Source organism: Lutra lutra, chromosome 4 (assembly GCF_902655055.1).
Source record: "Lutra lutra chromosome 4, mLutLut1.2, whole genome shotgun sequence".
Taxonomy (NCBI): domain Eukaryota; kingdom Metazoa; phylum Chordata; class Mammalia; order Carnivora; family Mustelidae; genus Lutra; species Lutra lutra.
Genome location: NC_062281.1, coordinates 172,186,505 through 172,202,923, shown reverse-complemented (window position 1 = coordinate 172,202,923; position 16,419 = coordinate 172,186,505). Strand labels below are relative to the sequence as shown.

General features: G+C 48.4%; 1 protein-coding gene across 1 annotated transcript in view; it reads right to left on the bottom strand.

Annotated features, from left to right (window-relative positions):
• Positions 1–16,419, bottom strand: part of CSMD2 (CUB and Sushi multiple domains 2) — a 619,562-nt gene that overhangs the window by 265,324 nt on the left and 337,819 nt on the right. The window contains exon 11 of the mRNA XM_047727770.1: positions 3,069–3,172. Within this exon, the coding sequence (XP_047583726.1) occupies positions 3,069–3,172 (104 nt within the window). The remainder of the gene's footprint in view (positions 1–3,068; positions 3,173–16,419) is intronic.

The window sequence follows — 16,419 nt, the reverse complement described above, 5'->3', positions numbered from 1 at the left end:
TTTGGGCCCCACTGTGTTTAACACTGGAGCCCAGTGACGGGTGCTCCAGTGGCTGAGAGACTCATCACCTCTCCCCTCCAGCCACGGGCAAGGCTTGTATTTACCCGTGACCCCCAGCCCAGACCCCTGGGCTCGCGAGGTAGACCTGGGTCCTTGCTTTCTCAGGGGCCGGGGTTAGCTGTAGCCTGATCAACTGAAGGGGTATCTACACACCTGCCATCTCTGATTTTTCATGTGAACTACCAAAGAAAAGACAGAGACAGAAACCCATTTCCCCAGTCGAGCCCAGCCACTCCTTTTAATGAGACATCTCTTTCAGCTCTATATGGAATTATCAGTTTCCATATATGAAGAAAGGCTTAAAGTGCAGCCTTCCCTCTGGGGCCACATACTTTCTGAAGAACAGAGTTCAGACATGGGGAGGATTGAGTTCACATTTACCGAATACCTATCCAAGCCAGATAATTTTCCCTCCATTATCTTATTTAATGATCCCAGTAGCCCAGTGAGATAGGGGCTGTGTTACCCCCATGTTACAGATGAGAAGACAAGGGTGCAAAATGGGCAGTGGCTTTCCCAAGGTTGGCCTGATGGAGAGTGGCAGAGCCAGAGTCCACAGCAGAGGCTGGGCTTTCCAGAAGAAACCTGGCTTCCTCTTGCTGCTGAGACCAAACAGATCACTAGCACAGAGCAGGGGATGGTGGTGGATGGTGTGATTGGATTAATGGATCTTAATCTCTACTCCATTCTGGGGTCTTAAAGGTTGTGGGGAACACTGAGTTGGCTGTATGAGATGATCAGCACAATGTGAGTGCTGTGGGTGTGGGGCTGGGGTAGACATCTGGGTACACTGGACTGGCCCATGTGACATTGCCGGACTAGGGTACTGGCATTCTGCAGGGCGTAAGGATTGAGGCCAAGCCAGGGCTGGCTCCTAACTCTAGGATGGCAGAGTCCGTTTGACCCAATCATGACAACAAAGGAGGCCAACCATTCTGCATGTGTTTCCCTGAAGTCTGAGATGGATGCTAGCCTATGGAGGTCTAAGGGTTGGGGGGAAAGCCCCTGGGCTGTTATAGGATGTATTGAGAGCTCTCTCAAAACTTACAGAGACTTAGGTATAAACCCTGGATCAGTCATTCATTTGCCATGGGGCTCTGGGCAAGGGGCTGAGCCACTCTGCGATTTTTCATTTTGAGTTAAACGAGGGGAACGGGTTATAAGAATCTTTCTGGCTCTGCTCTTCTAATGTTCTCTGACAGAGCATCCTGGGATTTTTGTCCTGAGAGGAGACAGAACCAGGATCCTGGCCTTCTGAGCACACCAAGCTGAGGGACCATACAGGGCAGGTGAGAGATGGCAGATGAACCAGAAGAGGAATTGTCATTTTATATTTTATATGTCATTTTATATTTTTTTATGTCATTTTGCCTGGGTCATGGGATGCCCAGATATCTGGCCAAACATTATTCTGTTTCTGTGAAGATGCCTCTGGATGACTTTAACATTTTAATTGGTAGACTGAATAAAGCAGATTGCCCTTCCCCATATAGATGGGTCTCATCTAATCAGCTGAAGGCCTGCATGGAACAAAAAGGCTAACCCTCTCCCAAGTAAAAGAGAATTCTTTCTGCCTGCCTGACTTCCATCTGGGACATTGCTTTTTTTTTTTTTTTCTTCCCTTTTTTTCTGCCTTTGACTTGAATGGAAACATCAACTCTTCCTGGGTCTAGAGCCTGCTGGCCTTTGCACTAAAACTACATCATCAGCTCTCCTAGGTCGCAGCTTGCCGACTCACCCTGCAGATCCTGGGGCTTGTCAGTCTCCATTAGCATGTGAACTAATTCCTTATAATAAATCCCTGGCTTTCTGTGTATATCCTATTGGTTCTGTTTCTCTGGAGAACCCTGATTCATACAGTGGAGTGGGCCAGGGGGAGGATGTCCTCCAGGCTCACATCCCATTCCTTTCTCATAAGAGATTCCAAGTATCAGCCAATGTCACCTGATTCTGAGGGTAACGTCGTGAGTCATTTAACTGCCCTGACAGAATTTCTCTGGTAGCTGTGGGGAAGGTGTGGGAAGCACCCAGAAAAGAACAGCTCCTGCACAAAGCAGCCAGGACTGAAGAGCCATTTCTCCTTCAGCATGAAAACCAAAGGGAACTAGCCTGGGGCTAGCCTGGTGGGGAAGAGCACTGGCACAGGATGCTGTCCTGGACTGAAATCAAAAGGCATGAACTCAAGTGTTGGTTCTGCCACCAACCAGCTTTGCAACGTTTAGGCCTTAGTTTCCCCACCTGTTAAATGGGGATAATGACAACTAAATGAGGTATCTGATGTGCAAGTTCCCTTCCCGGAGCCTGTGCAAGCAGTGGATGTTTGGTGTGTAGGAAAGCTTCCCTGCTCCCAACCCCCCCAACTGAGCAAGGGAGATGAGCGAGATCAGGCCGTCTGAGCTGGACCACATGTACTGAACAGGAGTGTTCTCCTGTGTTTATGTCAGGCTGATGGTGGTGGGCAAAGGAAGATCCAACAGAACGGAATCCTAGGACAGCACGGCATTATCCTCTCCCTTGACTACACCAGGTGACACGAGCCTTTCTTGGCTTAGGAACTGTGGCCACTGTGTGCACAGGGTCCCAAATCCCTGAAACAGCTCATTTCCCAGATAGTTCTGAGCACGCAGGGAGGTCAGCAGCACACTTCCACCCTCTCTGTCTGGAGTCAGCCTTCCACGGATAGACATGGGCTTGAGGAGAAACTAGTGGGTGGCGGAGGAAGGAGCCGCAAGGAGCAGCTCACCACGCGGAACGCTCCAGGCGCACACCCAGAACCTCAACTCCCCCTCCTCCCTGAGAAACGGTTCCTTCTGCCCACTTTTCCTGGAACTTCCTAGAGAGAATGTGGCCAGTGCTCTGTTTCCTTCCACCAGAGCAGAGGGGCTGGTCCCCTGGGCTTGATGTGGTGTGACCCTGGGGACCAGACAGGGTTCAGTGTACCATCCCACCACCCCTAGGCCAGGGCCATGTGCTCCCCACCCTCCGGACCAGAGCCCTGCTTCACTTACACGTAGAGAACAGTTTTCTGGTCCCCGTCCTGCCCGCCGTCCCCGACCGTCAGGGTGTCGTAGCCCCTCTCCAAGTCAAAGTCCTCAAAGGCCAGCTTGATCACCTGGGGAGGGATCACGGGGTTAGGGAGCAGGCAGGGGCTGCCGTGAGACACTCATATAGCTGTGAGGAGTTCCCTCCTTAGGTTCCGAGGCCCAGGGTCCCTGGGACACCACCCCCCACAGCCCCTGATCCAAACGAAGCATTTCCACACCACCTTTTGGAGTGTGAACTATTTTGCTCCAGGCCTTACAGCCTCTGGGGTCCCCTGATGTTTTCCAGAGATGTTCACAGCACATCTGGCAAATTCTGGGGGCTGCCATGACAACATCAGGCACATCCGGCTGTCTGTGAGAAGATTAGATTCTCTCTTCATGCTTTAATGCACAGAAGTCCCCCTGGACTTCGTGGCAATATTTTAGGCCACATGTGGAATCTCAGCCATCTTGCCTGCCCCCAGGGACCTGCAGAAGTTTCTTTTAGCCCCTCCTCTGCCTGCCTTTCTCTATCACTTTTTGTTTATTCATTGAATAAATGAATGGTCCAGGAAGGAGGTTTCAACAAAATTCTTCTCTCTTAATTCATTTTAGTCCTGCCTTCTACAATATTTCCTAAGCACCCACCACGTGTTGGGTCTCAACAGTGAGCACAGCCTCTGCCCTTGGTGAGCAGGGGAGACAGAACGTACGCTGAGAACCACCAAGCCCCTGCTGGGTGGCAGGTGTTCCAAAGACTGCTGTAGGTGCACAGAGCAGCCTGGGGCTCATGGAGCCTGTAGTGGGGCTGTCTGAGGGTTCTGAAGGCTGCGGAAGATGATCAGGTCACAGGGGGTGCTGGCAGAGGGAAGGACCTGTCCTAAAGAGTCAGATGCACAGGGCCTGAGTTTGGGCAGAAATGGGACATTCCAGAATGAGTGTTTGTTATCTGTTGATGGAAGGTCTGCACAGTGAGCACAGCTGCTAGCTGTTTCATTCTGGGGGACAATGTGGCTGGGCCTTCAGTGCAAGGAGGGGACACAGGAAGGTCCAGAACTTAAGAAATTTGCCTGGAGCTAAGTCTGAAAGGTCTTAAAAAATCTCCCCTGACCCAAAGAGTTGAGGTTTATCTTGGCGGGGGCATTAAGAAAAGTTTCAAAAAGTGGGTGGCAGTGGCATATTAGTGTTTGAGAAAAATGTCAGTCTGGCTTCTGGTGTGGAAACTGATGTGGCAGGAGGGAGGCCAGAGGTGGTAGGGAGAGTTCCGTCTAGGTGGGCGATAGAGGAAGGCGGTGGGGATGGAAAAGATAAACAGGTCCTGGCAGTGTTCAGGGCTTTGTGACTGCATGGGTGTGGGGACCAAGGGACGGGGAGGGATTCAGGATGACCTGTGGGTCCCTGGAAGGGTGAGAGGTATTGCCATGCACAAGATGGGACACAGGGAGGCTCCACTCCTAATGGCTACTCTGGGCTTCTTTTTGCCTGTTCCATTTTTTTTTTTTAAAGTTTTTATTTAAATTCCAGTTAGTGAACATTCAGAGTAATATTAGTTTCAGGGATACAATACAGTGATACCACACTTCCATACAATACCCGGTGGTCATCACAGCAAGGGCGCCCCTCAATCCCATCCCCTATTTCCCCCCTCTCCCCGGCTTCTGGTAATTATCAGGCTGTTCTCTAGAATTGAGTCTGTTTCTTGGTTTGCCTCTCTTTTTTCTCCCCCTATGATTGTTTCGTTTCTTAAATTCCATGTATGAATGAAATCATATGGTATTAGTCCTTCTCTGACTGACTTGTTTTGCTCAGTAGTATACTCTCTAGATCCATTTACGTCCTTACAAATGGCAAGATGACATTCTTTTTAAGGGGTGAGTAATATTCCACTGCAGACATTGCCCACATCTTCTCTATCCATTCATCTGCAGCTCCAATGTGATGAAGAGCGTCCATCTCCCAGTGGGGAGGCTGAAGATGTTCCTCTGTGTTCTGTTGTAAGACTCAAGAAATAGAGAATTCTATGGATAGATGTTGCCTGTTGTGAAGGTCTCCTCTGTGGGAACCCACATACTGCTAGGGTGCTGCTACAGCCTCACCCCCGGTGCCCTCAGGGACCTCAGAAGCCACCTTCTGCTACACTGATTCATCAGCCCAGCTGCCATGTCTGAGGCCCCCTCCATACCGGGCATGGCGTTCTTATGAGCATCTCTGTATAAGAACACCTGTGAGCACAGAACAGGATAGCAGAGGAGATGAGTGGCACTGGCTGTAAGAAAGGTTAAAGGATGCTTCCCAGAGGAAATGAAGCCAGGGCTGAGTTTGGGAGATGAACCGGAGTTCACTAAACAGTTAAGGAAGGGAGAGCCATCCAGGCAGAGGGAGGAGCAGGTGAACAGGCAAAGGTGTGGGACGCATGACTCATCCAGAGACTCCTGGATCTGCAATGGTTAAACGCAGAGGGGACTGGAGGCTGGTGCTGGGAAGAAGTGGGAAGAGCAGAGTAGGAAAGGCTATCCATCCTGTCAGCCACGATTTGGGCTTTGCCCTAAAGACAAGGGGAAGTGATGGAATGGTTGTGAGCAAAGGTGTGAAGCATGATGTTTGTTTTCGGAGCAACAGCACTGAGAGATGGTGGGAAACCAGGAGAGCGATCTCTGGGCTGTGGCAGTCACATGGGGGAGTGGGGAGGTAGGCCCGTAGCAGGCAACAGCGGGGGTGTGCTAGGAAGGAGGAATGGCACAGAATGGTCAGCAGTGAGTGGGGATGCCTTTACCCCTGTGGTTGTCCCATTTTAGGCCAGCTCACCCCTCATACTCCCTGATGGCCAATGGCACCATCATAGGACCATCTGCTCGGCCTGGAATCTCCTTCCCCTCTCACCCTCCCTGGTCCTGTCCTGACATCACCATCTCTAAGCCAGACACACACTGAGGGGCCCAGGGTAACTGTTCCCTGCGGCCCTCCCCATTGCAAGTCAGTGTGGCTCCCTGAGCTCCTGGGTACCCCCTCATACTGGCCAGTTCCAACTGTGGTTTGCACAGACCCCTCCTTCCCCGCTGGCTCTGCTAGCAACGTCTCTTCCCCCAGGCCCTGTCTTTACCAGGTGTTCCCATACTCTTCCTCACCTCTGGGTCCGCATTTACCTACTGCTCTGGTACTAATCTGTTTACCTGCTCCTCCACTACACCGGGAACTTCTGGAGGGGGATAGGGGGAGCAGGGACCAGGTCTTCCTGCCTCTGATGCCCTTGCCTGTCAGTGTACCAGGCACAACCCAGGGGCTTAGATAGTGCTGAACCAGAGAATGTTTTCCAAACCGTTTCTGGTTTTCCTGCATGGACCAATGGCTAGGCCCTCAGTCCCCCATCAGAGTTACCGTCTAGAACAAAGACTGGCAAACCATTTCTGTAAAGGGCCAGAGAGTAATTATTTTGCCCTGTGCAGACACCTCTGCTGCTGTAGCATGAACGTAGCCATAGACAGCATGCACACAATTTACAAAATCAAGCAATGAACTGGTTTGGGCCCAGAGGGGCAAGCCTGCTGACTCCCGGTTGACGAGATTCTTTGAGACACTTAATCATAGTTCTTGATCAAGTTCTCTTACAGGCATGGACCCCCTACCACATGCTCGACACTGTTAGGGGCAGTTAGGACACATCAGTTCAGGGAAATTCACAACAACCACAACTACAAATACCTTCATTTTACAAATGGAAAAGCCCAGGCACAGAGATGTTAGGCCACTTGCCTAAGATCACACAGCTGAGTGGTAGAACTGGGCCTCACCAGCAGCCAGAGGCCAGGCTCTTTGCCACTCACTGCCTCATAGCAGCTCTAGCGAGGTCTCGGGTCCATCAGGTAGGGACCACAACTGACCCTCTCAAAACTTCCCTAAGCTCTTTTGCTGAATCCCAGCAGCCTGGCAAACAGTTGCTGCGTATAAAATAGTGCAAGGGTGCAGTGCCTTCTGCAGGAGGAGGGGCCTGGCCTCTGCAGGGAGTGATGGCCCTGGAGGCACACTCTTGCCACCATGACCCCCTTGCAGCCAGCCTCAGGGCAGAGGATACTGGCTCACCGAGCCACCTCCAAAAGAGGGAGTGTGGGATTATTATGTCTATAATGGGAAAATACTGCTTTGAAGGCCAGAACCCAGAGCCATAAAATGATTCACATCACTAGTCAGAGCACCCATTGATGTGAACTACATTTTAGAGCCTCTGACCCTAACGCAGGGGCTAATTACACCAAGTAGACTGTACAACAGACATAACATTGCAGTGTTGGGACAGTATCCCTGTGCACCATGTACTGATGCTTTCATTTTTTTTTCTCCTATTTGGCCTTTGTTTAAAGGCAGGAACCTATAATGACTCATTAACTGACATGCAGATCAATCAAACTCGCAAAGTGTCTTTCTGAGGCAAGGAGAGTGGCAGCACACGAAATAGGCGAGATCAAAGAGGCATATTTGTACGTGGCTCAGACACCCAATTTACACCCATCAGATAAAGGGACAAATGAACCCATCATCTAGGACATAATTACTGAGCATCTGCCATGTGCCAAGCACCGAGCCAGCTGTTCCCCAGAAGTTATCTCACTTGCCTAGCAATGTAGAGCAGAATCCCAAAGCTGAGAGCATGGGGCAGATGGTGAGTGCTGGGGATCACAAAGAAGGGGGAGACGAGAGCAGGTATGTGGAAGAGGTGGGTGCGCTAGTCCTCACAGGATGAAGGGTGTGGGTTCTGTGCAGGAGATGTGGTGAGCAGTGAACTGGGAGCAAAGAGCAGGGCAGGAAGCTGGAGCAGGAGAGGGGTGGAGGGTGAGAACAGCCTGGCTGAGTCTGTAGTTGGCTTGTACCTGGCGGGCCTGAGTGGATGGTCTAGACTTGATGGTGAAGATGAGGGGAAGCTACACCTCAGCATGGAAGGGAGAACTGTTGGCAGGGAGACCTGCCAGGAGGCTACTCCCAGGCCTCAGAGTAGCAGGAGGGCTTCGAGGGAGCCTGAGCTTGTGTTTGGTGCACAGGGTGGGGATGAGGGGGAGGCCAGGGCCAGGGGTCTGGAGACCATAACTTCAGCATATAGCTGCCTTCCTGGAACAGTGGAGGATGGGAGCAACACCAAAGGGAGTGCCTGCCCTGGGTCCTGGAGGACAGCCCTTGCTTTCTGAACACTGCCCAAGACCACCCAAAGGACTGGGATCCTGGGCCTGCCAGGCATTTTTTTTTTTTTTTTTTTTGGAAGCTGGAGTCCAAAAGACCTAACCTGAGACAGTTTTGTCCAGCGACTAAATTTCTCTAAGAGCCTCCCTGTTGGGCTCCCAGTCTCTGCTGCCATCCTTCACTCTGTACCCAAACTCTGTGCCCCAGGATCCTTTAGAGCAGGGGTTGGAGAACTATGGCCCTTGGGCCACATCTGGCTTATGGACTGTTATTATATGGCCCCTTGAGTTAGGAAGTGTTACATTTTTAAAGGTTTAAAAAAAAACAAAGCACTACAAAGAAAAATGTGTAACAAAAACTTCACATGGTCTTCAAAGCCTAAAATATTTATTACCTGGCTCTTTACAGAAAAGGTTTGTTGATCTCTGGCATAGAGCGAGGTTTTTCAAACTGGGTTCCCAGGTACCCCAAAGTTACATAAATTTACCTAAGCAGCCACGAACCAAGGGAGAGCAGGAGCCAGAGTCAGTAGAGCCCTGCTCCTACCAAAGCAGTTCCTTCTGATCTAGTTCATGTTTTGGGATTCTGTGACAGACATGGACAGTGGTTTATTCAATGTCTCTCCCTCTGTTTATCCATACTTAACAGAACTCTGAGTTTGGAGAGAGGCAATGCACTTAGCTAACCTCAGAGCTAAAGACAACTAAGTAGCAGGGTTCTGGGCAATAACACACAGCTGAAGAGCCCTCATGGGATTTTCCCACCTCTTTCTCCTTGCTTTCCTGGAATGCAGATGTGAGGACTGAGCTGGAGCAGCCTTCTTGTGATCATGAGAAGAGCCACACAAAGAGAATGGCAGAGGGAAAACCCAAAGGTGCTGGAGACACTGAAGGAACTGCTAAACCAGCCCTGGACTCCTCACCTCTGGACCTTTGGTATATGGGAAATAAACTGTGTTTTGTTTCAGCTTCTGTGGAGTCATTTTCTGTAGTTCATAGCCAATCACAACCTAAGAGCTATAGGTTCTAAAGAAAGACTTTCGTCTTTCCATCAGGATAAAGCTTAGCATCTTGGCAAGGACAACCTAGGCTGAAATGGCTTTCCTAGCTAGTTAGAGCTCCATTCTACAATGCTCTGCCCTAGTCTAACTTCCCCTATTCCTCCTCAGAGCACTTCTCTGAGCCCCTGAGGGCTGACCTCGGCTCAACCAGCCTTGACTTATGAATTCTGCTGTCAGTTTGACCATTAGCTCCATGAAAGGAAGGGAACTTTCTTTTCCTGGGTACAGCCTATATAATGATTCCTGGCTGGACCTTGCTGAGGACCCAGAGCAGGATTGGACAGGTGGCTCTTAGGATGGGGAGGAGGGGAGGCCAGTGGGAAGGCTGACCTTAACCCCAGGAGTTCAAACACGACAGCCTCCAGCACCTTTGAGGAGGCTGGGAAAGAAAGCTCAGGGCAGAGACTGAAAACTTTCAGATGTTCTGGAACTTTCAGGGGTTGGAGAACCATGGCCCTTGGGCCACATCTAGCTTATGTACTGTTATTATATGGCCCCTTGAGTTAGAAGAGTAGCAAACGTGTTCATCCATTCATTGGCTCTTTCACTCACTGATTGATGAATTCATTTATTCATGTAGTCATTCAATAGTTAAAATGCACTTGCCACATGCTGGGTTTTGGAGAGGCAACAATAGGCAAGCTAAACATGGCCACTGCTCTGAGAGATCCCACAGTCTAGAAGAGGAGATGCATGAGTCTATGGAAAATACCATAGAATGTGATGGGTGCTGGAGTCGGGGAAGCAAACAGCTGGAGCAAATATGAGGGCCACAGAAAGTCCTGGCTAGAGGAGGGCCAGAGCTTGCCTTCAAGAACAGAGGAGGGGGTGTGAGGATACCAAGATCACAGCCAGGTGTGGGGAGAGAGGAATGCCCAGAGGTGATGTGAGGTGAGGACAAATGTGAGAGGAACAGAATCAGGTTTAGGACTTGGGGGAGGCCATTAAGGGGTTATGAGGAATGGGCTTGGGGGTACTTAGAGGAAAGTCCTCTGGTGGCCAGCTAGCATCTCATTCAGGGACCAGCACAGAGAGGACACAAGTCAGTTAGCTGAATGAATAACTGAGTGAGCAAATGGGCCAAAAAAATGTGCTCCCAGCATTTTCACTAGCAAGTGATCATTTGCACAGAGAAAGAGATTTCCCAATTCTTCAGGTGCACAAAGGGAAGAGGGACACTGGTAATCCTGGAGGAAATAATCAAAAACCCTGTTATCTTTGGTTTTGAAGTTCACGAAGTGAGCTTTGCTTTCTCTCTCAGGTCCATGCCCTCCTCCTCTACTCTTCCTCACCCCCCCATCCCCCACCCCATCCATCTGCCTTGCTTTTACTTCTTCTCTTGTATAGGTGGATTGATCTTCCTGCTCAAACCCAGCGAAGTTCACATACAAATCAGATCATAGGTCTCAAGTTCATACTGAGGAGCTGCAAAAGAAAGGCAGATGTGTGCAGGTAGGATATGAGTCTGGGCTTCAGTTCTGACTGCAGAAATTCCATCAGTGTGTCTTCTGGGAGGCCCAGGTGAGAGGTTCTGACAGGAGGCAGCCCCAGGGCCCCATGGGGGCAGGGCTGTACCTGAGGAGCTACCTGACATGGGGACAGAGCTCCTCTGTCAATCATTAATGTATTCAAACATCTGCCATGCTCCTCCTGTGCCAAGCACCGTCCCTGCTTTCAGGGTGCTCTTGGGCTGTGGGGGAAGGAGATTCTAAATCCAGTGTGACATGATACATACACAGACAAAAGGTGCTGATGCAATGCTGTAGGAATGGAGGAAGAACCAAGACCTGGTGGAATTAAGAGGGCGTCTCAGAAGAGGAGGTATTTGGACTGTGTGTCAAAGAGGGACAGAAACTTGCCTAAAGCTTTTGATTTTGATGAAGTCCCAAAAGTTTATTTTCGCTTTTGTTTCCTTAAAATCAAAAGCTTCTGCACAGCAAAGGAAACAGTCAAGAAAACAAAGAGGCAACCCACGGAATGGGAGAATATATTTGCAAATGACAGTACAGACAAAAGGTTGATATCCAGGATCTATAAAGAACTCCTCAAACTCAACACACACAAAACAGATAATCATATCAAAAAATGGGCAGAAGATATGAACAGACACTTCTCCAATGAAGACATATAAATAGCTATCAGACACATGAAAAAATGTTCATCATCACTAGTCATCAGGGAGATTCAAATTAAAACCACATTGAGATATCACCTTACACCAGTTAGAATGGCCAAAATTAGCAAGACAGGAAACAACATGTGTTAGAGAGGATGTGGAGAAAGGGGAACCCTCTTACACTGTTGGTGGGAATGCAAGTTGGTGCAGCCACTTTGGAGAACAGTGTGGAGATTCTTCAAGAAATTAAAAATAGAGCTTCCCTATGACCCTGCAATTGCACTACTGGGTATTTACCCCAAAGATACGGATGAAGTGAAAAGAAGGGCCATCTGTACCTCAATGTTTATAGCAGTAATGGCCACGGTCGCCAAACTGTGGAAAGAACCAAGATGCCCCCTTCCACAGGCAAATGGATAAGGAAGATGTGGTCCATATACACTATGGAGTATTATGCCTCCATCAGAAAGGATGAATACCCAACTTTTGTAGCAACATGGACGGGACTGGAAGAGATTATGCTGAGTGAAATAAGTCAAGCAGAGAGAGTCAATTATCATATGGTTTCACTGATTTGTGGAGCATAACAAATAGCATGGAGGACAAGGGGAGTTAGAGAGGAGACGGGAGTTGGGGGAAATTGGAAGGGGAGGTGAACCATGAGAGACTATGGACTCTGAAAAACAATCTGAGGGTTTTGAAGGGGCGGGGGGTGGGAGGTTGGGGGAACCAGGTGGTGGGTATTGGAGAGGGCACGGATTGCATGGAGCACTGGGTGTGGTGCAAAAACAATGAATACTGTTATGCTGGAAATAAAAAAAAAAAGAAAAGAAAAGAAAAGAAACTTGCCTAAAGGAGAAGGGAAGGCACACTGGGACAGGTGTGTGCAGACAGAGGTCTGAAAGGACTGCGTGTATCTATGAACCAGGAGTTCAGCATGGCTGAAGCCAGGGCTGCCTGAGTGGGGGGCTAGGAGGGGCAGTCCCTGTGTGTGCTTTGCTGTGAGGCAAGGGGGTTGTTGTTTAGCACACAAGCTTGGCTGGTCACAGCCACCAGTGTGCCCTTTCAAGGTATGGCTCCAGGCACCCATTCCAGATCCACAGAATCCTATCTTGGAAGAAAGAGTTCTGTAATTTGTATCTTAAGTTCTCTCCAGGTATTTCTGAAGATTAGAAATAGTATTGTGAGTAGAATGACTCTAAGGACTAAGATAGCCCAAATGGCCAAGGTGGGGCTCACATTTTTCATGGACATCTCAATCAAAGGGAGAATGTGGAGTCACTCGGAGTGGGCCAACTTCACTTGTTCTGAGCCTTCTTTCTTCTCCCTGAATCTGCCAAGGTTCCAAGAGGATGGCCTGGGTATTTTTAATTGTTTCATTCTTAGTTTACGGAGTAGAGACATAACCCTCACCTGCTGCCCCATTTAGACTGTAAGTTCTTATCCTTACAATGCGTTGCCACGTGGTCCATACGTACTCAGTCAATGCTGGTATCTTGACATATTCTTGGCCATTTCTACACCAGAGAATTTCATTTCTCTTTGGACCTTCTTATTGCCCTTGGGGGGGCCCTAGTTACTGGAACATTCACAGCTCCCTCTCAAGCTCAGCCCACAGAGGTCCTACAAGGGGGATGGAATTCTAGCAAGAGTCCTCATGTCCACAGATATCCAGGTGCCTGGGATAAGTAATCATCTCAGGATCATAAGGAGGGGCAGACATGTGTCCTGCTCTGCATGCTTGCAGGCAAAACTCCAGCCTCTCCTCCTAGTACCATCCTTCTCCTGTTCTGTGCAAGATAGCCCCTGCATTCTCAGTCCCAAGTGACTCTCACTTACTTCAGATCCTCCTACAACTTCACTCTCTTCCTCTTCACCTGCTCTGCCCTTAGCCTGCAAACATACTCCAGTTTCCAACATTCTAAACAAACACTCTAAGTAGCCCCAAACTTTCTGTCCACTTTACCTCCCTCTCATGCCCTTTCTCCTTCCTTCACATCACCTTGAAACTTGTCAGAGTGGCTGTCTGGACTCCTTATTCCTAGAGCCTCCTTTCCTGCCCATTCTCTCCTCATCTTGTGGCTGTTTCTGCCCTCAAAGCTTCACTGAAAGGTTCTCTTTCAAAGCCAAAGCCAATGGTTTCTTTTCTGTCCTTTTCCAGCAACAGTTGTTCCTTACCACCATTGTCAGACATATTCTGGTTGGAAACTCTTTCTCCTTCTGTGGCATGATTCTCCTCCTACCTTACGCTGTACTTCCTCTGTGTCTTAGAATGGATTTCTTTTCTCTCTAAGGGTGGTGTTTCCAGATCCATTTGGAATCTTCCTCTTCTCTTTGCTTTCTTCAGGAAGTGTTGTCTACTCGTTAGGCTTCTATTCTCACCCAAGTGCTGAGGAGGTAACACTCAATCTCTCTATTAAACCTGGATTTACCCAGTTTCCAACTGGGTAACATCCAAATGTCACTGCATGAAACACAGGCACTTCAAATATACCATGTTTTCCTCTTGACCCTGTAAAGCATGTCTCTCCCTTTCCATTTCCTTTTAAAGCCTCCCATTGGTCCAAGTCAGAAAGTATCGCATCATCATTCATTTGTTCACTGAATCAATGTTTTCCTTGTGCCCACTATGTGCCAGGCACTGTGCTGGTCACCTGGGATACAATGTTGGGTAAGACCTTCCTTCTCCCTCCATCCTCACATCCAGTCAGTCACCAAGTTGCATTCCATTCCCTACATTTCTCTTAAATATCTCTCCCCTCCATGTTTCCAAAGCCTTGGTGAATGTCCCCATTTTTCTTACTTGGGTAACTGCTTCTGCCTCCTAACTGGTCTTGTTCCTTTCAGGATCCCTCTGAAATCCTCTCCACTGCTGCCAGAATCATTTCAAAAATTCAGACCTTCCTGATATTGCTTTTGTTCAGAAGAAAGGATGACCCTCATCTTTTCCAAGGCTGATCTCAGTGCTGTCAGTCCGATGCCCTCCCATTTTTCCTGGGACCTTGTTCCATCCAGCAGCATAGCCCAGCTGGTGAGAGCATGGGCAGTGGAACCACAAAGACTGGGTTTAAATCCTGGTGCTGTCACTTATTGGCTATGACAGTGGCTAAGTTTCCTACCCATTAATCTATCCATGATTCAGTTTCCTCATCCATCATGTGGGTTTCTTACCACCTAATTAATTGTGCTATGAAGAGAATGAAATAAAATCAGTTATATAGAAGGCTTAGCTCAGTGCTTGACATATGAAATACATACAGTAATACATAACTATTGTTGTTACTACCAACAATTTAACATTTCTGCTCTTAAAAATCTGTTTCAGGACAAAACCCAAGCCTCTCTGCCAAGCATATAGGTTCCATATGATCTGGGTCCAATGACCTTTCCATCCTCATCTTGACCCAGACATGTTGAATTCCTTTCAGTTCTGAGAGGTTGTTCCAAACCTCAGTGCCTTTGCACATGCATCCACTCACATATGGATTTCCAAGCCTACTCATCCTTGCAGACCCTGCTCGAATGTGAAAACTTCCCTGACACTCCAGTTAGTGGCCCCTTCCAATATTTTCTAAGATAGCAAACTGGACACTCCTCCATCAGCATTTACCCATACTCTAGTTTTTCATTTAAGTGCCTGTCATCTTTCCTGTGTACATGTTCCTCAAGGGCAGAGATCATATCTATATTCAATGAATGAGTGAGAGCTCATCTCATAAGACATACTGTGAACTTGGAGAGACTAGGCTTTTCACTGAGGAGCACATTACAAGGGTGATTGGACATGCAGTCCTCAGACACACCTGTATCTCGCCTGTGGGTCAGTGACCAGGGTTAGGAACACATTATGCATCTTCCCTGATGTCTGCAGGAAGGAAGCTCTGACTCTTCAGTCTTGGATTTCTGGTTACCGCACTTATATCCTTCTTTCTGCACATAATTCTCCCTGGCTCTCCTCCAGGGTGATGCCAGTAGGGGACACCCTTCAGCCTCTCTAGGCTCCTCAGCTCTACCTGAAGCTCATAAAGAACCCATGGAGATGAATAGGAACATCTCTTTTCATAGCTCGACTCTGAGGGAGTACCCTTCAGAGGGGCTGGCTTCAGGAACCCAGGCTGGTGTGACCTCCTGCAGGACACATGAGGGAGTGACTGATGTGGACTAATATGAACTGACCATTGCACACCAGCTAAGATTAGCCTTTCTGGGGGGTAGGGGGAGGAGGGTGAAACAAATTGTTTCTCAGGAACTTCTCAGCCCTTATTTACACTTTCCCCTGCACCTCACCTTCAGGTTCAAAAGAAAATTGAGATAAGCATCTTTAACAATACCTAAGAAAGAGCCTCTTGTCAGCAACTTAATAACCTTATGGTAGTAAGTCCTTATCCTGATCCAGCCTCCATCCCCATGTGGCTGAAGCATCCTTCCCCATTGACTAGGTTCATCATCAAATGGTTTGATGAAATATGAGTCTTTCTTTGTAAAATGCCTTGCAGAGGAATCTGTTTCCATTGTCCCCAGCACTGTGGTCCTAAGCACCCTGACCAAACAATTTAAAAATGTTGAGTACAATTTAAAAAGAAAAAAAAAAAAGCTTTTTTTACAAATTAGTAAATGCTATGAACTGAATTATATCTCCCTGAAATTCATGTTAAAACCTTAACCTCCAGTGTGATGGAATTTGGAGATGGGACCTTTACAGAGGTAATTAAAGTTAAATGAGGTCATAAGGGTGGTGCCCTAATCTGATGGGATTGGTGTCCTTATACGAGGAGAAGACACCAGAGAGTTTCTCTCTCTGGATGCATACAGAGGAAAGGCCATGTAAGGAGGAGGCCATCTACAGGCTAGGAAGAAGCTTCACCAGAAAATGAATTTTCTGGCACCTTGATTGTGAACTTCTAGCTTCCAGAACTGTGAGAATATAAATGTCCCTTGTTAAGGCCACCCTGTCTATTTTGTTTTGTTATGGCAGCCTGGGCAGACTAATAAAG